The sequence below is a fragment of the Mustelus asterias genome, chromosome 27 (genome assembly GCF_964213995.1).
Source record: "Mustelus asterias chromosome 27, sMusAst1.hap1.1, whole genome shotgun sequence".
NCBI lineage: Eukaryota > Metazoa > Chordata > Chondrichthyes > Carcharhiniformes > Triakidae > Mustelus > Mustelus asterias.
The window spans coordinates 21,428,587-21,452,668 of record NC_135827.1 but is presented as its reverse complement, the minus strand read 5'-3'; the positions used below and the strand labels follow the sequence as shown (position 1 = coordinate 21,452,668).

General features: G+C 44.4%; 1 protein-coding gene across 3 annotated transcripts in view; it reads left to right on the top strand.

The window, feature by feature from the left end:
* thyn1 (thymocyte nuclear protein 1) overlaps window positions 1–24,082 on the top strand; it is a 71,858-nt gene that overhangs the window by 20,030 nt on the left and 27,746 nt on the right. For 2 of the 3 annotated variants that reach the window (XM_078198877.1, XM_078198878.1), the window contains one exon: window positions 12,939–13,166. In XM_078198877.1, coding sequence (XP_078055003.1) covers window positions 12,939–13,166 — 228 coding nt within the window. Of the gene's footprint in view, window positions 1–12,938; window positions 13,167–23,998; window positions 24,073–24,082 lie in introns of all 3 variants that reach the window. The other variant, XM_078198876.1, reaches the window with a different exon arrangement.

The following is a 24,082-nucleotide window of genomic DNA, read 5'->3' as shown; positions in this document are numbered from 1 at the left end:
ATGAGTGGAGCCCTCGGCAGCACTGTCAACATTGCAGAAGTTAGTAGAGCAGCACAGAACCTTTCTACCTCCGAGGACTATATTCTCAGCATCAGCGCTACACTCCGAATGAAAAGAACACTTCTTGGTTACCTTCACGATTCCAAGTCCAGCTGTAATAGAATAAAGCAAAGTAAAATTTATTTATTAGTCACAAGTAAGGCTTACATTAACACTGCAATGACGCAGTTACTGTGAAATTCCCCTAGTTGCCAAACTACAGCGCCTGTTCGGGTCAATGCACCTAACCAGCACGTCTTTCCGACTGTGGGAAGAAACGGGAACACCCGGAGGAAACCCACGCAGACACGGGGAGAACGTGCAGACTCCGCACAGACAGTGACCCAGGCCAGGAATCGAACCCGGGTCCCTGGTGCTGTGAGGCAGCAGTGCTAACCACTGTGCTACCGTGCCACCGGAGAATAGATATATGATAGCAGGTCAAAATTCCTCATTTGATCACCCAATCATAGGGTTGATGATTATAAATATAATCAATTTTAAACATTAACTGAATCCCACTTTAATTTGGATTCATCATAACTTTTCCCCTATTTAATATAAAGTGAGTTTTATTTCTTTTCCTATCCTCCCCTAACTTCTGGGGATTTTCCTCATTCCAGTGACTGTCCCCCGCCTGAATGCTGATTGCTATTCATTGAATCAAAATATCGTACAGCACAGAGGAAGGCCATTTGACCCATTGTATTTTTCTGACTCTTTGAAAGAACTATTCAATTAGCTCCCTCCCTATTCTACATAGCACTGTAAATAATCTCTGCTTAATCTTCGGTACTTTTTTTTTAGTTATTTGTGGGACACAGCGTCGCTGGCTGGCCAGGGTTTGTTGCCCATCCATAGTTGTCAGAGGGCAGTTGAGTATCAGCCACATTGTTGTGGTCCTGGAGTCACATGTAGGCCAGACCAGGTAGGAAAGCAGATTTCCTTCCCTAAAGGACATTAGTGAACCATTAGTGCAACAATCGACAATGGTTTACGGTCATCAGTAGGTTCTTCATTCCAGATAATTTTTATTGAATTCAATTTCCACCATCTGCCATGGTGGGATTCGAACCCAGGTTCCCAGAACATTAGGATTAATAGTCTATCGATAACACCAGTAGGCCATCGCCTCCCCTTTAGGGAGAACAATCTTAGCTTCACTAGCCTTCCCACATGAAGTCAATTCTCATTAGTACCATTCTAGTAAGTCACTTTGGCAGCCTCTCCAAGGCCTGGATTACTCTAATTAACTGACCTCAATCTCCTCCCTGACCTCAAGGGGTTAACTGGTAGCCATCAGAAGATGGCTGCTACTTCCTTCACTCCGCCCAAATCCAGGGCTGTTGAGGCCAATTATATCATCACTGAAGCTGCCTCAGCGGCGAACAACCAATGCTGTCTGTTTTTAATAGTCACTCATCCACAATGGTGTTGCTGAAGTGGAGTCTGTAGACTGCAACACACTCCTGGTACACAGCTGCTAACCTAACCATCAAAAGTTGTACACAGGCATTCTCCATGTGAGGAAACAGTCTTGGGTCAACTTTGGGCTAATTGCTTTGTCCTCATCGATTTCTGGCTCCAGATCAACAAATGCTTTTTCCTCGTTGACAGAAATGAACCAGGATGATACGCAGTCTTTTGCGGCGACAGGGTTCCTTCCAGGTTCAAGTTCTACTCCAAGGCTAGAACACAAAAATCAAGGCTGCAAAAATCCCCAGTGCAGTACTGAGGGAGTGACGCTCTGTCAGAGCTACTTCATTTTGGTTGAGATATGTTGAGGCCCAATGTGCCTAGATTCCTAATTCCAGATATTTTTTATTGAATTCAAATTCTACCATCTGCCGTGGCGGGATTCAAACCCGGATCCCCAGAACATTAGCTGAGTTTCTGGTTTAATAGTCTAGCAATAATACCATTACGCCATTGTCTCCCCATGAAAGGGTATCTTACCTAATTCCACTCCCCGTCTTTTCCCTGATGTCTTGGCCAACATGGATATTTTCTTATTCGATTGGATGTGGACATCACAAGCTGGGCCAGCATTTATTATCCATTCCTAATTGGCTGAGAACTGACTGGCTTGTCAGGCCATTTAAGACTCAATCACATTGCTGTGGCTCTGGTGCCACATTCGGCCAGACCAGGTAACGCTGGCAGATTTCCACGCCGAAAAGACACTGGTGAACCAGATGGGTTTTTAGGACAATCGACAATGGTTTCATGATCACCATTAGACTTTTCATTCCAGATTTTTATCAAATTCAAATCACCATTAGCCATGTGGGGGTGCAAAGCTGGGCCCTCAGAACATTACCCTGGGTCTCAGGATTACTAGTCTAGTGACAATACCACTACCCCATCGCCTCCCCTTATCATCACAAAATGTGATTATCTGGTCATTATTACCTTGCTGTTTGTGGGAGTTTGCCGAGCGCTGCCCTGATCCCGATATTATAACAGTGACTTCCAAAGAAGTGACTTCCAAAGTACTTCAATGGCTGAAATGCACTTTGAGAATTCTGATGATCGTGAAGAGTGCTATAGATATGCAAGGCTTTAATTTTTTTTCCCCCTTTCTTTGTTTTTCAACATATTTGTTATTTTGAATGATGCCAAATGTCTTCAGAACATTTATAAAAGTGTTAAAGATTAAGTTTATTTATTAGTGTCACATAGAGGCTTACATCAACACTGCAATGAAGTTACTGTGAAAATTCCCGAGTCACCGCACTCCGGCGCCTGTTCAGGTACACTGAGGGAGAATTTAGCATGGCCAATGCACCTAACCAGCACATCTTTCGGACTGTGGGAGGAAACCGGATAAAGGTTATTGGTATACCTTTCTGGCTACTTAGTAGATATTGGGGAAAACAAAGGCACCCTCAGTGACCTCTGAGGCAGGAAATTCTTGGGGATAAAACGATTTTTCTCTTGCAGCTTTGTTTAAGATATTTTATCCAGAGTAAAACCTACTCACCCTGACTAAATCCGACTGTTTTCACAGAGGTGAGGCACATTGTTTTGTTCGATGGACATTGCTGGTGCTGTGAATTACATTCCTCTATAAACCTGGAGTTTATACAGTAGTAGCATTTCAGGGCTTCAGCTGTAATATTAATGAAGGGCAGGCGCTATTAATAAAACATCAAACACCATGTGAGGAACTTTCATATCTCGATATTATGCCACCAGCGAACTATAGTTTGGTGAGAAAATATAAATGCAGGAGGGTCACTCGTGATCCAATTCCATTAACGGCGATGTCTGCCCTGGCATGATTTTCCAATATTCATGCAGCAACAAGTTTAAAGTTTATTTATTAGTGTCACTTGTAGGCTTACGGTAACATTGCAATGAAGTTACTGTGAAATTCTCCCAGTCGCCAAGCACCAGCGCCTTTTCAGGTACACTGAGGGGGAATTTAGCATGGCCAACGCACCTAACCAGCACGTCTTTCAGACTGTGTGAGGAAACTGGAGCACCCGGAGGAAACCCACGCAGGCACAGGGAGAAAAGGCAGATCGGCACAGACAGTGACCCAAGCTGGGAATCGAACCCGGGTCCCTGGCACGGTGAGGCAGCAGTGCTAACTACTGTGCCACTGTGCTGTCCATAAGTACATGTCATTAATTTCTGAGGCGTATTAACTGAGTTTCTGCTGATATTCAGTTCCGCTTTAATAATTATATAATTCCAAAAAAATTTATATATCACAGAATCCCTACCGTGCAGAAGGAGGCCATTGGACCCAATGGGCGGGATTTTACAGTCTCACTCGAGCGACACTAGAAATTCCCAACCGAGGTCAATGGACATTTCTGCTGTCCGCCCCTCGCTCTGTGGCAGGCAGGGCGATAGAATTCCAGCAACAGAGTCTGCCCAGCCTGACTCTCCGAAAGAGCATCTTAGCCAGGCCCACCCTCGGCCCTATCCCATACCCCGCTAATCCCGTGTGTGTGTGTGTGTGCGCGCGCGCGCAATTGGAAGCCTGTTTATTATTTGTACGTCTCCTTGGGTAAGTACAATAAAATTCATTTCTTCTTAAAAAAATCAAGAGACCCTCATGTGACAGAGACTGAAGGTGAATACAGAGGGATCATAGAATCCCTACAGTGCAGAATGAGGCTGTTTGGCCCATCGAGTCTGCACCAACCACAATCCCACCTAGGCCCTATCCCCATAACCCCATGCATATATCCTCGCTACCCCTGACATTAACAGGCAATTTAGCATGACCAATCCACCTAACCCGCACATCTTTGGACTGTGGGAGGAAACTGGAGCACCCAAAGGAAACCCACACAGACACGGGGAGGATGTGCAAACTTCACACAGGCAGTGACCCAAGCCAGGAATCAAACCTAGGTCCCTGGCATTGTGAGGCAGCAGTGCTAACCACTGAGCCACCATGCTGCTCCAATCTAGGATCTAAGTGTTCTCGTGCATGAATCATAAAAAGCTAGTAGGCAGGTCCATAAGTAGTCAAGAAGGCAAAGAGCATTTTGGCCTTTATTGCAAAGGGGTTGGAGGTTAAACACAGTAAGAAGTCTCACAACACCAGGTTAAAGTCCAAGTTAAAGTGGAGGTTAAATACAGGGAGGTTTTGTTGCAATTGTACAGGGTGTTGATGCGGCCTGACCTGGAATACTGCGTACAGTTTTTGTTCCCCTTGCGTAAAAAAGGATATAGTAACATTGGAGGAAGTCCAAAGGAAATTCATCAAGCTAATTCCTGGGATGAGAGGGTTGTTCTATCTAGGCTGAATAGTGTGGGTCTGTTTTTCCCTGGAGTTGAGAAGAGTGAGGGGTGACCTTATTAAAACATGTAAGAACCTGAGTGGGCTTGACAGAATAGGTAGCTAGTGGGAGAGTCTCAAACAAAGGAACATAGCTACAAGATAAAGGGCCGGTCATTTAAAACTGAGGTGCGTAGAAATTTCTTGTCGCAGAGGGTGGTGAATCTCTGGAATTCTCTGCCCCAAAGGCTAGTGGAGGCTGGATCATTAGAAGTATTTAAAGTGATGGTGGATAAACATTAATAGATCAAGTAATAGAGGGCGACGGAGAAATGGCACAGAAAAGGAGCTGAGGCCGGTATAGATCAGCCATGATCGCATTGAATGGTGGAGCAGGCTTGAAGGACCTGGTGGCCTACTCCTGCTTCTATTTCTCAATGTTCTTGTGTGTGTGTGCTGTTTACAGTCGCAGCACTCAGACAATTAAACACACAATGAATTGGCAAGCACAAACTTTTTTAAAATCCTGTTGCAGTCGAAGAGTGGGAAAAGAGGGACAACCTTTCATCCCAAGCCTGGTGAACCTTCTCTGAGGTGTTTCCAATGCAAAAATATCCCTCCTTAAGTAAGAGATCAAAACCGTGTACAGTGCCCCAGGGGCAGTCTCACCAATGTCCTGTACAGTTGGAGCAAGACTTCCCTAGTGCAATACTCCACCTTCATCCCACCCCTTGCGATAGAGGCCAACATTCCACTTGCCTTCCTAATTGCTGCTCTATCTGCATGCTAACCTTTTGCGATTCATGTGTTTTTATATTCCTGATTTAAAAAACCATCATTTTGTGTTTCCAGTTTTAAGAATTTCAATGATTAAGTCTTAATAAAAATTAATTTGATCAAGTACTTTTATTAAATTCTGAAAATGCTGTAAAATCTCAGCAGGTCTGACAGCATCTGTGGAGAGAGAATAGAGCCAAAGTTTTGAGTCTGAATGACGCTTCATCAGAGCTCGGAGAAAGGATCATCCAGACTGGAAACGTTGGCTCTATTCTCACTCCACAGATGCTGTAAGACCTAGAATCATAGAATCCCTGCAGTATAGAAGGAGGCCATTTGGCCCATCAAGTCTGTACCGACCTGTAACCCCTCACATTTACCCTGTTAGTCCCCCTGACACTAGAGCCAATTTAGCATGGCAAGTCAACCTAACCCACACATCTTTGGACTGTGGGAGGAAACTGGAGCACCTGGAGGAAACCCACACAGACACGGGGAGAATGTGAAAACTCCACACGGACAGTGACCCGAGACCGGAATTGAACTCAGGTCCCTGGCGCTGTGAGGCAGCAGTGCTAACCACTGTGCCACCGTGCCGCCCCAACTGCTGAGATTTTGCAGCATTTTCTGTCTTTGTTTCAGATTCCAGCATCTGCAGTATTTTGCTTTTATTTTATTAAATTCTTACCAGTGAGAGAGCATAGGGCTGCAATAATGGCTCCAGTAATGAATTTCATTTTGACCTTATGCTTAGCTGAGTTCTGATCCTCCCTGCCTTCTGTGTGTTTCCTAGCAGAAACAAGACACCACAATCAATATTATGCATTATTAGTGATATGGTGGTGATTATTACAAATAAGCATCTTAGAACACTTGTTATTGAAAAAAGACTTCAGCCCCCCAAAACCAGAGTTACATTTTTTCTAACATTAAAGTAATTTATTTATAGGTAACACTAGGAAGGCCACTAAGCTAATCCCAGCTGGTTTCGGTGCTCATAGCCTGGACAACAGTATTACAGTTCTTCACATAGTCTTTGAGGAGGTTCACTAGATTGATTCCGGGGATTGATGAAAGGGTTGACGTACGAGGAGACACTGAACAGTTTGGGCTTACACTTGCTGAAGGTTAGAAGGATGAGAGGGGATCTGATCGAGGTATATAAAATACTAAAAGGGATTGATAAAGTAAATGTAGACCTAATGTTTCCCCTCTTGGGGCAATCTAGAACAAGAGGTCACAGGTATAGATTGAGAGGCAGCAGATTTAAAACTGAGATGAGGAGGAACTACTTCTCGCAGAGGGTGAATTTGTGGAACTCGCTGCCCCATAGCGCGGTGGAGCCTGAATCATTAAATGGTTTCAAGAAGGAAATATCTGATCAAAAAAAACAGGTTAAAGGGATAAGGGGAACAGATGGGGAGGTGGATTTGAGACCAGGAAGAGATCGGCCATGATAAGTTTGAATGGTGGAGCAGGCTCGAAGGGCTGAATTGCCTACTTCTGCTCCTAATTCCTATGTTCCTATATAATTAGGAAAGGGAAACACGGCCACTTGTGCTTGTATCTAGAAGCGTAGACTCTGAGAGAAGATAACATTGGCAAAACCAATGCATGTGACTATACTCCTATAAGTTTATTACCCTCAAGTGCCCAAGCAATTTCCTTCTGAAAACATTTGTTGCCTCTGCTTCCATTGCCCTCACAGGCAGCAAGCTCCAGGGCTTTTCCACTTGCTGTGGAAATAATTTTCTTCCTCACATCCTCACTGTCCAAATCCTTAAATGGGTGCCCCCTAATCCTTGTATGATCAGCTCGTGGGAACAGGTTGGCTTTGTCGATCTCATTGAAACCAACTGCAGATCTTACCTCAGGGTCTTTGGGAAGGCTGTTTCTACCTTTGGAAGGGCCCCCCCAGACTCTATCACAAAGATTTTAGGGAATCTGATGATTTGTCAAAGACCATTCTTAATTCCACTGCAGTTCCAGCTCTTCTGAACAGAGGGGGAATTTTCCCATCCATGGGAATCACAGCGGACGGGGGGACCATGCAAAGGTCTGTTGACCTCGGGTGGGATTTTCTAGTTTGGGGGCGAGCGTGGCTGGAAAATCCCACCCAGTATGTTTTCTACTGGGTTTAAGCAATGACATTGGACATTGTGCCTTCCATGAAAACATGATGTGAGCCTTACCACATAGACAGAGCTTCCTGGCCTGCAGTGTGCATATATTCAATATATATTTTAGTCTGTAGCCATTTCTTGTATAATTTGGTATCTGCTTGTTGAAGTTTCCTACTTCAACAACTTCCATTCGTCATATTAAGAGTGTTTTACTGGACAGAGGACAGTAACTAGTGGAGAATGGGTAAGGGTGGGTGACAATTCCATCCTGGATAGCTAGGGATGATAGAAATGGGAAGTTAGGCAGGGAAAGCCTTGGAGAAATCAAGTTGCAAGGTGTTAAAAACAAGGATGAATCATTTGACTGTTGAGAGAGAGAAGTAGGTTTGAAGGTGGGAACTATTGTGGAGGAGAAAGAAATCAGTCTTAGTGACAGGTTAGATGAGGGGAAGGAAGCTGAGCTTAGAGTGAAGCAACATAGAATCAAATCATTTTACAGCATGGGGGGAGGGGGTGGTGGCAGATGACTGTACCTGTTCTCTGAAAGAGCCATCACTTAATCATATTGTTATTTCCTTTCACCATTTGCTATTCTTGATTCTGTTTCCACCGTTGTTTCTTGTCAATCAATCAATTCAATGCCTAATTTTATCTTTCTTAATCACTCCATTCATTTTGTTTCAATAATGGTCTGGCATTTATGCCTGTCAGTTATCTCACCTTAGAAAAACAGAAATTCTGATAGGGATTGTCAGGGTAGATACTGAGAGGTTGTTTTGCCCCTGCCTGGGGAATCTGGAACATAGTGGGGAGACAGCCTCAGGATAACGGGTTGATCATTTAGGCCTAAGATGAGAAGAAATATCTTTACCCAAAGGATCTTGCATCTCTGACTTCTCCATAATTGAGTTTAATTGGATATTGTCACTGGACTGGTAATCCAGAGACCCAGGCTCAATGTGATGGGGCACCCGAGTTTGAATCCCATCACGGCAGGTGGGGAAATTTGAATTCAGTAAAAGAAATCTGGAATGAAAAGACTAATGCTGACCATGAAACCATTGTCGATTGTTGTAAAAGCCCACCTAGTTCACTTACACCCTTTAGGGAAGGAAATCTGCCATCCTTACCTGGTCTGGTCTACATGTGACTCCAGACTCACAGCAACATGGTTGACTCTTAAATGCCCTCTGAAATGGCTTGGCAAGCCATTCAATTCAAAGGCAATTAGGGATGGACAATAAATGCTGATTCAGCCAGTGATGTCCACATCCAATGAATAAAAAGAAGTAAATTTAAGACCAAGATAGCAGATTTTGGTCTCTCAGGGATTCAAGGGATATGGGGAGTGGATGGGAAAGTGGAGTTGGGGCTGATGATCAGCCGTGATAATACTGATTGGCGGAGTAGGCTTGAGGGGCGATCTGGTCTATTTCTGCTCTTAATTCGTACATTCTTATATTCTAAAATAAAATTCTGTGGATGTTAGAAATATGAGTAAAAGCAGAAAGTGCTGGAAATAAAAACAGAAACAGAAGCATTTTCTGTTTTTTTAATTTAACACTTAGGAATAGTTTTGCCAAGGTTCTGCAGCTCCGGGCTGATTCTGGGGTGGCAGTTACAGTGGTAGTGTGAGATTGACTTGAGGCTGAATTGCATTGGTATTTGTGGGAGACAAAGCCAAGGTCTATGTTGCTGCCAAAAGTAAGCTGGAGGAAACTTTGGCTCTATTGTTGCTTAAAGAGTTGGCATCAGTGACGGAGGCTCCATGATTGTGAGAAGAACTCGTACTAATACATGTTAAAATATGCCCCAAATATACAGAGCAGCATGTAAATTGCTTAGAATCCCTACAGTGCAGAAGGAGACCATTTGGCCCATTGAGCCTGCACCGACAATCCCACCCAGGCCCTATCGCCGTAACCCTAAATATTTTCCCTGCTAATCCCCCTGACACTAAGGGGCAATTTTCCATGGTCAATCCTCCCAACATGCACATCTTTGGAATGTGAGCAAAAGCCAGAGCACCTGGAGGAAACCCATACCGACACAGAGAGAACATGCAAACTCCACACAGACAGTCACGCAAGGCTAGAGTTGAATCCAGCTCCCTGGTGCTGTGAGGCAGCGGTGCTAACCACTGCACCACCATGCCGCCCCATGACAAAGAGGAAATTGAGACAGCAGAAGATCAAGGAGCAGGTAGGGAAATGACAAGAGTAAGTGATCAGAACTTTGTCAGCAATAAGGCCCTTCAAGGTTTTGAGGCTGTTTGTAAGGGCAATGCTAAGGGGATGGTCCTGTATCAGTAAGGTGGCTTTGTGGATGGTAATGAACTTCGCTGTAGGAAAGGAAAGTGTGTTTAAGTGGAAATTGGTTGCAATTTAAAATGTATAGGCTTTGATTTGATTTGATTTATTATTGTCACATGTATTAACATACAGTGAAAAGTATTGTTTCTTGCACGCTATACAGACAAAGCATACCGTTCATAAAGAAGGAAACGAGAGAGTGCAGAATGTAGTGTTACAGTCATAGCTAGGGTGTAGAGAAAAATCAACTTAATGCAAGGTAAGTCCATTCAAAAGTCTGACAGCAGCAGGGAAGAAGCTGTTCTTGAGTCAGTTGATACATGACCTCAGACTTTTGTATCTTTTTCCCGACAGAAGAAGGTGGAAGAGAGAATGTCCGGGGTGCGTGGGATCCTTGATTATGCTGGCTTATGTTTTGCTAAGGCAGCGGGAAGTGTAGACAGAGTCAATGGATGGGAGGCTGGTTTGCATGATGGATTGGGCTACGTTCACGACCTTTTGTAGTTCCTCGGGGTCTTGGGCAGAGCAGGAGCCATACGTACCAAGCTGTGGTACAACCAGGAAGAATGCTTTCTATGGTGCATCTGTAAAAAAGGAGTGTAAAGGAACCGGAGATGTAGAGGTGAGATTAGGAATGATGCTTTGGACAAGGTATGTGGTGAAACACGATGTTGGGATGTTGTTGGTGTGGGGCAAAGGAGTCATTACCATGAGTGGAAATTTACTGCCCCCCCCGGTACTGGTAATGGAGGTGGTGGAGAGATGGTAAGACACTGGGCCAATTTCCTGCACAGTGCTGCCACTGAGGAGGTTTCCCAGTGAGGATAACAGTAACTGACCATTTTGAATAATTAATAGCTCAATTAAGAGCCATTTTCCCAGCTGCTGGCATTTTGCTAGTAGCCCACCCGCCTCATTGGCAGATCACGGGCTGTAAGATGATAGCTTCCCAGCAGCTTCTTCAGGGTTGTTGGGGGATGGGGGATGTAGTGTAGGAATGACTCCATCACCCCAGCGCTGTCACTTGAAGAATTTCCTCTCAATTCTCCGACTTCCAAGGGCACCCCAATCACTTTGAATTACCTCCTCCTGTCATTATCTCGTGCATGTTGGCCATCTGAGAACCACGATGGCGGTGAAATCTCCAGCACTTTGACAAAATCTCGCGCTATATAACGACAACCACCATCGACCTAGGTGACAACCCGAGCTTCCTGGGTAAAGCCCATGCTACACCTGGTGATCTCAACAAAGTCCAAACCCCAAACCTGGAATTCTCATACTCAACTGTTTCCCGTTCTAAATCGTCATTGAGTCTATCTTTACCCCCTGTGCGTGTTCCAATGTACTTTTCATCTGTATAAATTTATGCTGCTGGGAGTTAGTATATGGTAAAACCATGCAGAGTTAGTACATGGGGAAACCATGCAGACGCTACGACAACGGATGAATGAACACCGCTCAACAATCACCAGGCAAGACTGTTCTCTTCCTGTTGGGGAGCACTTCAGCGGTCATGGGCATTCGGCCTCTGATATTCGGGTAAGCATTCTCCAAGGTGGCCTTCACAACACACGACAGCGCAGAGTCGCTGAGCAGAGACTGATAGCCAGGTTCCGCACACACGAGGATGGCCTCAGCCGGGATCTTGGGTTCATGTCACACTATCTGTAACCCCCACAACTTGCCTGGACTTGCAAAGTCTCACTGGCTGTCCTGTCTGGAGACAATACACATCTCTTTAACCTGTGCTAATGCTCTCTCTACTCACATTGTCTGTACCTTTAAGACTTGATTAGCTGTAAAGGCTCGCATTCCAATCATTATTCATTATTCTGTAAATGAGTTTGTGTCTTTATATGCCCTGTTTGCTGTTTATGAGCAGATCTCCCACTCACCTGACGAAGGAGCAGCGTTCCAAAAGCTAGTGGCATTTGCTACCAAATAAACCTGTTGGACTTTAACCTGGTGTTGTTAGACTCCTTAGGGAGTTAGTATACACATAATTAGCATACTCATTCCATCAGGAAAAAGCCTACATGATAGCAACTTCTTTGGTTTACATTTTTCCCTTAATTTAGATATCCACAAATATAGGCGAGCTTCTACAAGCATATCTCTAATTACAAATTGCTAGTAAGTTACCTAGGACTCTTCAAAAATTAAATTTACTTCAATAAATGGTTAGTTGGCAATACAATACAATATACGGTGTGTGCAAAACAAAGCAAACTATATTTTTTGACAGAGACTGTTCCATAGAATGGTCCGAGCACAAAATTAGGCCATTCACTCCATCATAACCATGCTGGGTTGCTATAAAAGCAACTCAGATAATCTCACTCTGCCGCCCTTTAACATTTTCATCGCTATTTTCAAATTTTTCCATGGCCTCATTCCTCCCTAACTCAGAAAGCTCCTCCAAACCCAACACCCCTCCTTATCTTTGTAACCTCTCCAACCGCTGCACCCTATCTTTGAAACTTCCTCCAACCCCTACACCCCTACCTATCTTCATTATCTCTCCAATCGCTGCACTCCTCCCACTCTCTGAAACCTCCTCCAACATCTACACCCCTCCCTATCTTTGTCACCTCCTCCTGAGAATGTGTATAAGGTAGATTGAGAAGAGGAAAGGGTTAAAATTGGGATGCGTAACTGGAAATCAGTTGAGGGATAAACTGGTTTTGGAAAGGGCCTGAGGCGAGGGCGACAAGCGAAACTAATGATCACGTTAAAGAAACTGCTAATAGGTAATTGTGGTTCTGGCTTCGGAGGGCAGGGCCTTATCGATTGGCCTTTTGTTCTTGAAAGTAATATAATCAGAAACTTTAATAGCCATGTAATCTAATCAAAATGTAACAATACAGCTATGCCCTTATTGGCTAACAGAAGTATGTGGATGTATCTCCGTCGTGTATAACTGAAAACTGTTTTGTAAGCCAGACAGAGACTCACGAACCCATGCTGGATGTGCATGGTCTTGCGATCTCTCCTCTGATGCAATAAAGAAAGCTTCCGGAGAAACCTGTGTCTCTTCAGTTTTTGATCCGACTTCCGAAAACGAATTCTACAATTGGCGAGCCAGCCAGGAGCCCAAACGCATAGTACTGGTCGACCGGCGTCAGCGATTGAGACGGGGCGAGGAAGGACAGAGACGGACGGCGTTACAAGGTAAGATTAACCTTGGTTCCTCTCTACCATCCTGTGCTTCTATCTCAATCTCTTCGGCAAACTAGTAACTATCCTACGGGCTCCTCGAATCTGGTCATAAGACAGTCGGAGAGACACAGGTAACAAGAAAGTGGAGGGTTCGAGTCCCCCACGTGTGCCTGGAGGTTAGAGTCTACAGGTTTACAATTGGCGAGCTAATACCAAAGGGTTCAAGTCCCTAGTAGGAAATAAGTGGGTTAACAAGAAAGAGGTTCGAGTCCTCAGGGAATTAGACAGTTAACTTCGCGATCGTGGGGGTTCGAGTCCCTGTAACGATTGAAATCTTCATAAGAGTAAGACTGTGCAGTTTGTATGAGTCAAACTTTAGATAAGGTGGGTCCATCCACCCCGCTGGGGAAATTATGCCAGGAAAACCCACACGAAGATCAGAAATATCGGAGATTAAGTGCGCGCCTAAGTAAGAAATTGGGTAACGAATTATGGCCATTGGGAGGTACTTGGGATTTAGAGAAGTGTAAGACCTCCAAGTGAGGAATGGTCAGTTTTACACTGCATGAAATTTAGCTGCACAGATAGATAAGAATTATCCCCCCGCCCCGATTGTGCGTGGTGACTTTAAACGGATTTAAAATTACACTTGTAATGGTTTGCTGCTGAGTTTTTGTTTGGGGGGAAAGCGATCCTTTTGTGATCAACTCCAGTTCTCCCGAGTTTGAACAAAAATGTGCAAAAACCATTTGCAATCCTGCCGTCACTGGTTCAGTTCCAGAGCCCAGACCTGCTGCGGCCAGCCGGTTCTCCCCTTTGCCTTCTTGTCGCTGTTTCTTGTGGAGCTGTGCACTGTGTCAATCTGCGTCTCCCACTTGCATTTGCCCTCCTGGCTGTCCACTTTCTTCAGGCCCGCTTTGAAAGCCTCTGCCTCCCCCAGCTGACTTGCGCTGCTTTCAAAGAGTATTCTGGATTAAGCCTTGTGGTTTTCATTAAGTTATTAAATTTGATTTAAAGTGTCCTTTGGGCTTCGGTAAGATTTTCTGGGCAAGGATGAAATGAGAATTTTATTATCAGCCATTGTCTAAGTGGTTATGCTTATCAGCTGATCAGTCAACCAAATACACTGGTACTATGATTGTCAATCAGAGTAATAAAATTGAATAAAATATGTCAAGGCTACCTTTGACTGATTAGATGATTGGAGTTGTAATAGTACCAATGGTGTAAACAGGTGTAAAATGATGATGTATATGGTGCATTGGCGAATGGAGTTACAGGATACTTAGGTGAGTGTTCTGAGAAATTGTGGTTGAGCTAAGAGCAGCATGCTGGAGTTGATTAAGTTTGGCTGCAACCCTTTTTTTTCTTGCTGCAGTTTGTTTTTGCTTCTGCCACAAAAGCAGTAGGAAAGCCAAGTCAGTAGATCCTCAGAGGTTAATTTATGAGATTCACCAAAAGATTTCTGGGTTTTTTTCGCAGTAATTTTGTTTACAGTGGCAGAAATTAGCTCTTGACTCTTTTTCCACAGTGCTGCTTTGAACTGTTTTTGAATGATTTATTATGTTAAAGGCACGTATGAGCATATATAAGTTGCTGTTGTTTGCGAAAAAGAAGTATGAGGTGCGTGGTAAGTTGTTCTGTGGTGTCACATTTCTGCTTGTGAGGAACTATGTAATAGTATCAGCCCTTTGAAATGCCTGAGAATCATTGATATTTTTGACATTGTGTGCCTTGGTCCATCTGCTGCTGATACCTTATCAATGCAATTATCACCACCTTATCTGGCTAGATTTCCATTCTTTGCCTCCTGTTAACTTTAGCTCATTTAAAATTCTGCTGCCAGTATCATGTCCCACTCATCCATTGCCTCTTCCCTGATTTAATTTTGCTGCTGTATTGCAAATTTAAAGTTCTCATTCATGTTTAAATCCCTCCACGTCCTTTCACTCCAGTGTTTCAGAACCTCATCCTAAAGTCTCCATTACTTTGACTTGCATCCTCTTTTGCATCTCCTTCCATTGACCTTTGCCTTTTGTTCCGTCCTTAATCCCGCCACCTTCTTGGATACCGCCCCGACTCATTTATCAGAACCCCCCCATACCGGTACCGGTTTAAATGCCGCTGAGATAATATATGGGCGCCCACTTAGAACCCCATGGGATAGCGCGACACCTCCTCCTCCCCAGATAGAGCTACACGTCATGTCTGACCAACTCCAGCAATATTTTAAACAATTGACTATGTCTCTTAAGTTTTTACACACTCAGGTGAAGGAATCTACCAGGCCTTCACCCGACAAGGACGGAGATTGGGAAGGAGTCGAAACCGGAGACTGGGTGCTGATTCGTGACTGGGAATGACCCAAACTAGGACCTCGCAGGAGAGGACCCTTCCAAGTTCTGCTACAGACTCCAACCGCGGTGAAGGTGAAAGGGCAGGAAAGATGGATACACCTGAGTGACTGTAAGCGTTGGACAGCTTGATCACACCTAATCCAGAATGACTAATGAAGAAAGACCTGTCAACTTCAAAAACCAGGATCTCAGACTTTTTCTGGACTCTCTAACTGTTCCTCCCCAACGCTTTTTAATTGTTATAAAGTGGGATCTTATCGTTGCTCTCGCCCTCGCTGCAGGTAACAGTTGAAGGAAATTGGAGTTAGTATAAAGGGAATGGGCTTATGGGTAAAGGTGGTAGTTCTAGTGGCTCTAGTCCTTGACTCAGAAGCTAGAACCATTATTTGCAAGGCCATTCAATCCAACTAGGTACATCATTTATGCTCACGGGATGTTCGTGTTTGTAACGACACCCGTGAAGGCTTATTTGGATGGTGGAATGTGATTAAAATAGACTTCTGTAACGGGTACCTAGTCCAGGCAGATAGAAAATTGGTTTTAGACAAACGCAATCTTTGGACCTTACCAGGTTGGTACTGGGGATGCAAATTCGAATTTACCTGTAAAAGAGAACCCTCGGAGGGAAAATATGATCATTTTCTCTATAACGGAAAGTGCTTCAGGGAAGCCTTAGTGGATGATCCCCTTCTGCAGGAAAGAGCGGAAGACGACTCCCTTGTCCGACAGAAATTAGAATTCCCTAACCTGGATGTTCTGGACCTTCCCCATCCCCAGAACCACATCACCGGCAACTACTTCTACCAAGCACATCAACAGACTATAAAGAGTTGACAGCCCTTTCGCCAGGACAAGTTCATGGTTATGGCGCCGCTGGTTTCTTCTCCCTGGGATCCGCCTCTGGATGGATAGCCGCTGACAACCGGAAATATCTTGCTTTTGGCCTCACCACTCTGGGCAACTCAACCCGGGGAGCCCTTAAGGTGATTACTCAGAGCCTGGAAGAACTCAGACTGTTCTCACTGCAAAACCGATATGCCCTGGACTATCTATTAGCACACCAAGGTGGGGTATGCTCCATAGTTGAGGGAAAGTGTATTTTGGGTTTGGATGATGCTGCAGCTAACATCACCCATTTTGTGAACCAGATTGACCAACAGTTAGGGGTTATAAAGGAAGGAAAAGGATGGGGCATCTGGGGAAACTGGGGATACAGTGGATGGGGTGATTGGTTAATTAATGCTGCAATCTACATGGGAATGGTGGTCATGGGAATATTTGTGGGGATTGCTGTCCTTAAGTGCATTCTACAACGTATGATTTCTTCTATGCAGGATCTGTTACCTGGAAAACGGGCCTTGTTCGTTAACATAACTGAACGCGATCCCCTAACCCCTGCCCTTGACCCATTCATGGACACTGAGGATTGTCATGAAATGACAACAGGAGGGAATGAGAATGTGTATAAGGTAGATTGAGAAGAGGAAAGGGTTAAAATTGGGATGTGAAACTAGAAATCAGTTGAGGGATCAACTGGTTTTGGAAAGGGCCTGAGGCGAGGGCGACAAGCGAAACTAATGATCACGTTAAAGAAACTGCTAATAGGTAATTGTGGTTCTGGCTTTGGAGGGCAGGGCCTTATCGATTGGCCTTTTGTTCTTGAAAGTAATCTAATCAGAAACTTTAATAGCCATGTCCTTACGTGGATGTATCTCCATCGTGTATAACTGAAAACTGTTTTGTAAGCCAGACAGAGACTCACGAACCCATGCTGGATGTGCATGGTCTTGCGATCTCTCCTCCGATGCAATAAAGAAGGCTTTCGGAGAAACCTGTGTCTCTTCAGTTTTTGATCCGACTTCCGAAAACGAATTCTACACTCCAACCGCTCCACCCCACCCTATCTATGAAACCTCCTCCAGCAGCTGCACCCCTCCCTATCTCTGAAACCTTCACCGCCCATTACATCCCTCCCTATCTCTGAAACCTTCACCGCCCATTACATCCCTCCCGATCTCTGAAACCTTCACCGCCCATTACATCCCTCCCGATCTCTGCAATCTTCTCCAGCTGCTGCATCATTTCCTATCTCTGAAACCTCATCCACTAAACTGTGGGGAAAGTCTTCTAAGGCTTGGTACATGACTGTGAATGGATGGAAATTTAGCCAGTTTTTAAAATCTTAATATATACCTGTGTCTTCCAATTGTGGTTGACTTATGGGACCTCTAATCCAAAATTCGTTTGATTAAATTTATATGCCTCTTAGCACATGACTTGGAAAAGACTTGGACGGGCTGCTATGCTGTGTATCCCAGGATATTGTGGGAGTCTAGGGAGGAAATTAGAAATCATAGAAATCATAGAATCCCTACAGTGCAGAAGGAGGCCATTCGGCCCATCGAGTCTGCACCGACCACAATCCCACCCAGGCCCTACCCCCACATATTTACCCCCTAATCCCTCTAACCTACGCATCTCAGGACTCTAAGGGGCAATTTTTAACCTGCCCAATCAACCTAACCTGCACATCTTTGGACTGTGGGAGGAAACCGGAGCACCCGGAGGAAACCCACGCAGAAACGAGGAGAATGTGCAAACTCCACACAGACAGTGACCCAAGCCGGGAATCGAACCCAGGTCCCTGGAGCTGTGAAGCTGCAGTGCTAACCACTGTGCTACCGTGCCGCCCCTTGCGGTCCCCTAGCCGAGATATTTGAATCATCGATAGTCACCGATAGTCACGGGTGAGGTGCCTGAAGATTGGAGAGTGACAAATGTTGTCCCTTTGTTTAAAAAGGGCTGCAGGGAAAAGCCTGGGAACTACAGGCCAGTGAGCCTCACATCTGTGGTGGGTAAATTATAAAGTCATAGAGGTTTACGGCATGGAAACATGCCCTTCGGCCCAATTTGTCCATGCCACCCTTTTTTTTAAAACCCCGAAACTAATCCCAAATTGTTGGAAGGTATTTTGAGAGACAGGATCTACAGGCATTTAGAGACGCAAGGACTGATTAGGGACAGTCAGCATGGCTTTTGTGAGTGGAAAATCATGTCTCACAAATTTGATTGAGTTTTTTGAAGGGGTAACCAAGAAGGTAGATGAGGGCAGTGCAGTTGATGTTGTCTACATGGACTTTAGCAAGGCCTTTGACAAGGTACCGCATGGTAGGTTGTTGCATAAGGTTAAATCTCACGGGATCCAGGGTGAGGTATCTAAATGGATACAAAATTCGCTTCTTGACAGAAGCCAGAGGGTTGTTTTTCAAACTGGAGGCTTGTGACCAGTGGTGTGCCTCAGAGATCAGTGCTGGGTCCACTGTTATTTGTCATTTATATTAATGATTTGGATGAGAATATAGGAGGCATGATTAGTAAGTTTGCAGATGACACCAAGATTGGTGGCATAGTGGACCGTGAAGAAAGTTATCTCCAATTGCAACGGGATCTTGATCAATTGGACCAGTGGGCTGACGAATGGCAGATGGAGTTTAATTTAGACAAATGCGAGGTGATGCATTTTGGTAGATTGAACCAGGGCAGGACTTACTCAGTTAATGGTAGGGCGTTGGGGAGAGTTACAGAACAAAGAGATCTAGGGGTTCATGTTCATAGCTCCTTGAAAGTGGAGTCACAGGTGGACAGAGTGGTGAAGAAGGCATTCGGCATGCTTGGTTTCATCGGTCAGAACATTGAATACAGGAGTTGAAACGTTTTGTTGAAGTTGTACAAGATATTGATAAGGCCACACTTGGAATACTGTGTGCAATTCTGGTCACCCTATTATAGAAAGGATATTATTAAACTAGAAAGAGTGCAGAAAAGATTTACTGGGATGCTACCGGGACTTCATGGATTGAGTTATAAAGAGAGGCTGGATAGACTGGGACTTTGTTCTCTGGAGCGTAGGAGGCTCAGGGGTGATCTTATAGAGGTCTATAAAATAATGAGGGGCACAGATCAGCTAGATAGTCAATATCTTTTCCCAAAGGTAGGGGAGTCTTAAACTAGAGGGCATAGGTTTATGGTGAGAGGGGAGAGATACAAAAGTGTCCAGAGGGGCAATCTTTTCACACAGAGGATGGTGAGTGTCTGGAACAAGCTGCCAGAGGTAGTAGTAGAGACGGGTACAATTTTGTCTTTTAAAAAGAATTTAGATAGTTACATGGGTACAATGGGTATAGAGGGATATGGGCCAAATGCGGACAACTGGGATTAGCTTAGGGGTTTTAAAAAAAAAGGGCGGCATGGACAAGTTGGACCGAAGGGCCTGTTTCCATGCTGTAAACTTCTATGACTCTATGATTCTGTGCTACTAAACAAGAATAGAGCCAGGATGTATGTGCATTTAGAACGGAACAATCTCATTAGTTCTTAGAGACAGGATGTATGTGCATTTAGAACGGAACAATCTCATTAGTGACAGACAGCATGGTTTTGTAAGAGGGAGGTCGTGCCTTACAAATTTGGTGGAGTTTTTTGAGGAAGTGACAAAAACGGTTGATGAAGGAAGGGCCGTGGATGTCGTCTATATGGATTTCAGTAAGGCATTTGACAAAGTCCCACATGGCAGGTTGGTTAAGAAGGTTAAGACTCATGGGATACAAGGAGAAGTGGCTAGATGGGTGGAAAACTGGCTTGGCCATAGGAGACAGAGGGTAGTGGTCGAAGGGTCTTTTTCCGGCTGGAGGTCTGTGACCAGTGGTGTTCCGCAGGGCTCTGTACTGGGACCTCTGCTATTTGTGATATATATAAATGATTTGGAAGAAGGTGTAACTGGTGTAATCAGCAAGTTTGCAGATGACACGAAGATGGCTGGACTTGCGGATAGCGAAGAGCATTGTCGGGCAATACAGCAGGATATAGATAGGCTGGAAAATTGGACGGAGAGGTGGCAGATGGAGTTTAATCCGGATAAATGCGAAGTGATGCATTTTGGAAGAAATAATGTAGGGAGGAGTTATACAATAAATGGCAGAGTCATCAGGAGTATAGAAACACAGAGGGACCTAGGTGTGCAAGTCCACAAATCCTTGAAGGTGGCAACACAGGTGGAGAAGGTGGTGAAGAAGGCATATGGTATGCTTGCCTTTATAGGACAGGGTATAGAGTATAAAAGCTGGAGTCTGATGATGCAGCTGTATAGAACGCTGGTTAGGCCACATTTGGAGTACTGCGTCCAGTTCTGGTTGCCGCACTACCAGAAGGACATGGAGGCGTTAGAGAGAGTGCAGAGAAGGTTTACCAGGATGTTGTCTGGTATGGAGGGTCTTAGCTATGAGGAGAGATTGGGTAAACTGGTGTTGTTCTCCCTGGAAAGACGGAGAATGAGGGGAGATCTAATAGAGGTGTACAAGATTATGAAGGCGATAGATAGGGTGAACGGTGGGAAGCTTTTTCCCAGATCAGAAGTGACGTTCACGAGGGGTCACGGGCTCAAGGTGAGAGGGGCGAAGTATAACTCAGACATCAGAGGGATGTTTTTTACACAGAGGGTGGTGGGGGCCTGGAATGCGCTGCCAAGTAGGGTGGTGGAGGCAGGCACGCTGACATCGTTTAAGACTTACCTGGATAGTCACATGAGCAGCCTGGGAATGGAGGGATACAAACGATTGGTCTAGTTGGACCAAGGAGCGGCACAGGCTTGGAGGGCCGAAGGGCCTGTTTCCTGTGCTGTACTGTTCTTTGTTCTTTGTTCTTTGTTCTTGGTGCCATCCCATTAAGATGGACAGTATTGGTGAGGCGTTAAAAGAAGATGGTATGGCCAACTAAGGCAAAGGCTGTAGACCAGTCAAGAGGACATGGAGGGTAGGTTTACCTTTGTCACAGTCACATAGAAACTGTTTTGGTACTGTGGCAGAAATCCGATTGGAGGGAATCAGACATAGCTCTCAGCTGGAGCATTGCATCTAATTCTGAATGCCATACGTAGGAAGATTGACTCACAGAATACTGAAAGGCCTGGATAGAGTTGACATGGGGAAGATGTTTCCAATAGTAGGAGAGACTAGGATCCGAGGGCACAGCCTCAGAGTAAAGGGACGACCCTTTATAACCGAGGTGAGGAGGAATTTCTTAAGCCAGAGGGTGGTGAATCTGTGGAATTCATTACCATGGGAAGCTGTGGAGGCCAGGTCATTGAGCATAGTTAAGACAGAGATAGATAGGTTCTTCAATGATAACGTCCTACCTCAATCTTTTTCTCTATACTAAAAGCAAGCTCATTTTTGCGAGGGTCTCAAAACTTTATACCCAAGCTCAGAATCATTGGATGAGATGTTAAAAGATGAGGGGGTGGCACAGGTGGCACAGTGGCACAGTGGTTAGCACTGTTGCCTCACAACGCCAGGGGGCCAGGTTCGATTCTAGCCTTGGTCACTGTCTGGGTGGAGTTTGCACATTCTCCCTGTGTTTGCGTGGGTTTCCTCCGGGTGCTCCGGTTTCCTCCCACAGTCCAAAGATGTGCGGGTTAGGTTAATTGGCCATGCTAAAATTGACCCTAGTGTCAGGGGATTAGCAGGGTAAATGTGTGGGGTTACGGGAATGGGGTCTGGGAAGTATTGTGGTCGGTACAGACTTGATGGGCCGAATGGCCTCCTTCTATACTTCAGGGATTCTATGACGTGGCAGTATCTGAAAAACTTGCAGCTATGTCCCAGATATAACCTCCCTCAGCCAATACCGTTAAAGAGCAGATAAGATTACCAGGTCACTAATTTAGTTGCTGTTTGAAAATGTCTTCCAAACAATGGTTGTTCTTCTCAAGTAACTCACAGCTTGCAAGTGACTTTGGGAGTTCTGAGGATGAGAATGGCATTATGTAAATACTTTCTTCCTTCACCTTTGATGTTCTCTCGACATCCCCAAGAAACACATATACTTTCGATGGTAAAGTGACCAATGTCAGAGAAATATTGTAAATATGGCTTCACCCACCAGTGTTCTGTTAAGCTTATAATGCTGTTTTGACTTACGCCCCTATGGAAAATGCGGCTGTGCTTCTCATCTCTTTTGCCCGCTTATTCTGTAAGGTTTTCTTTCATTTTCTTTGCTGACAGTTGCTATCACTGAATACTAATGACAGGATGATTAATGCATATCATCAGGTTCCCACCCCACACTCCCCACACCCACATTGCTGATTGCAGCTATAACCTTTTCGAGGCATGATGTTCATCATTATTCTTTCTGCAGTAAAGTAGCCAGGACTGAGATCAGCAATGTCTAACGACTGAATCTGGAGCCTTTCTCATCAGAGTGGGTTTCTACACACCATGCATTACCCACTAAGCATCACCAGCAGATTCAGCAATCTGTGTTCACCATAAACAGGAGGGCAATAAACAGTCCATAAATTAGAGGCAGTTTGATGATACAACTTACATCTAATTCAAAAGTTACAAAAGCTGTCTTACTTTTTACTTCTAAAGATCAACATTTAATATATTGTAAACCTGAAAAATAGATACAATTATTCACGTATTTGATTTAGCTTCTTCGGTTGTTGTCCTTTGAAAAGAAACTTACCTTTTGTTGAGAAACAGGTTTTTAAATAATGTCTTCCAAATGCTTAAGATTTTGTCTTCTGCTTATCTCATTTTTTTGCCCTATTATTACATTCCTCTTAACGTACAGGTGGAGGAGAAACGTACTGTTACGAAGTATCAAACATGAAGATAGAGTCAGGGTAATAAACAATGTTTTGGGACCTTTAACATGCCTTTAACAAGTTTGGTGACAACTGACTATTCGCAATTTACTTTGCAATTCAGATTAGCACATCCCAGAATGTGAGTGTTACTATGGATACATGTATGATGCAAGCATGTCAGTTGGCAGTTTAAAATTAAACGCTGTAATAACGAAAACACGACAATGATTGGACATCAGCTGAAGTGATTGTGATGTAACTTAAGAGCCAGATAAATTGTGATGCTACACTCTTTCTTTCCTTGTCTTGAGAACAGACTCCATGACCAGTTCCAAAGAAGAGTCCTATTGGACTTGAAATGTCTGCTCTGTTTTCCTCTCCACAGATGTTGCCAGACCTGCTGAGTTTTTCCAGGACTTCACCTTTTTATTTTAAATTTTCAGCATCTGCAGTATGGTGCTTTGAATTCAGGCTCCCTGGGCAGTTTGCCAACAGTATATTTTGGGATAATCCTGAAGGTGGCGCAGGTTTAATGGCTGAATAAATGAATTATGGTTTGATTTGATTTACTATTGTCACGTGTATTGGCTACAGTGAAGAGTACTGTTTCATGCGCGCTCTACAGACAAAACATATCGTTCATAGAGTGCATAGGGGCGAAGGAAAGGAGAGGGTGCAGAATATAGTGTTACAGTTATAGCTAGGGTGTAGTGAAAGATCAACTTTAATATAAGGTAGGCCCATTCAAAAGTCTGAATGACGGCAGCAGGTAAGAAGCTGTTCTTGAGTTGGTTGGTACGTGATCTCAGACTTTTGTATCTTTTCCCCGACGGAAGAAGGTGGAAGAGAGTCGCCGGAATTCTACCTCCTCGCCTGCCATGGAATCGGAGGAAGTGCTACCTCAGAAAAGGTAACACAGA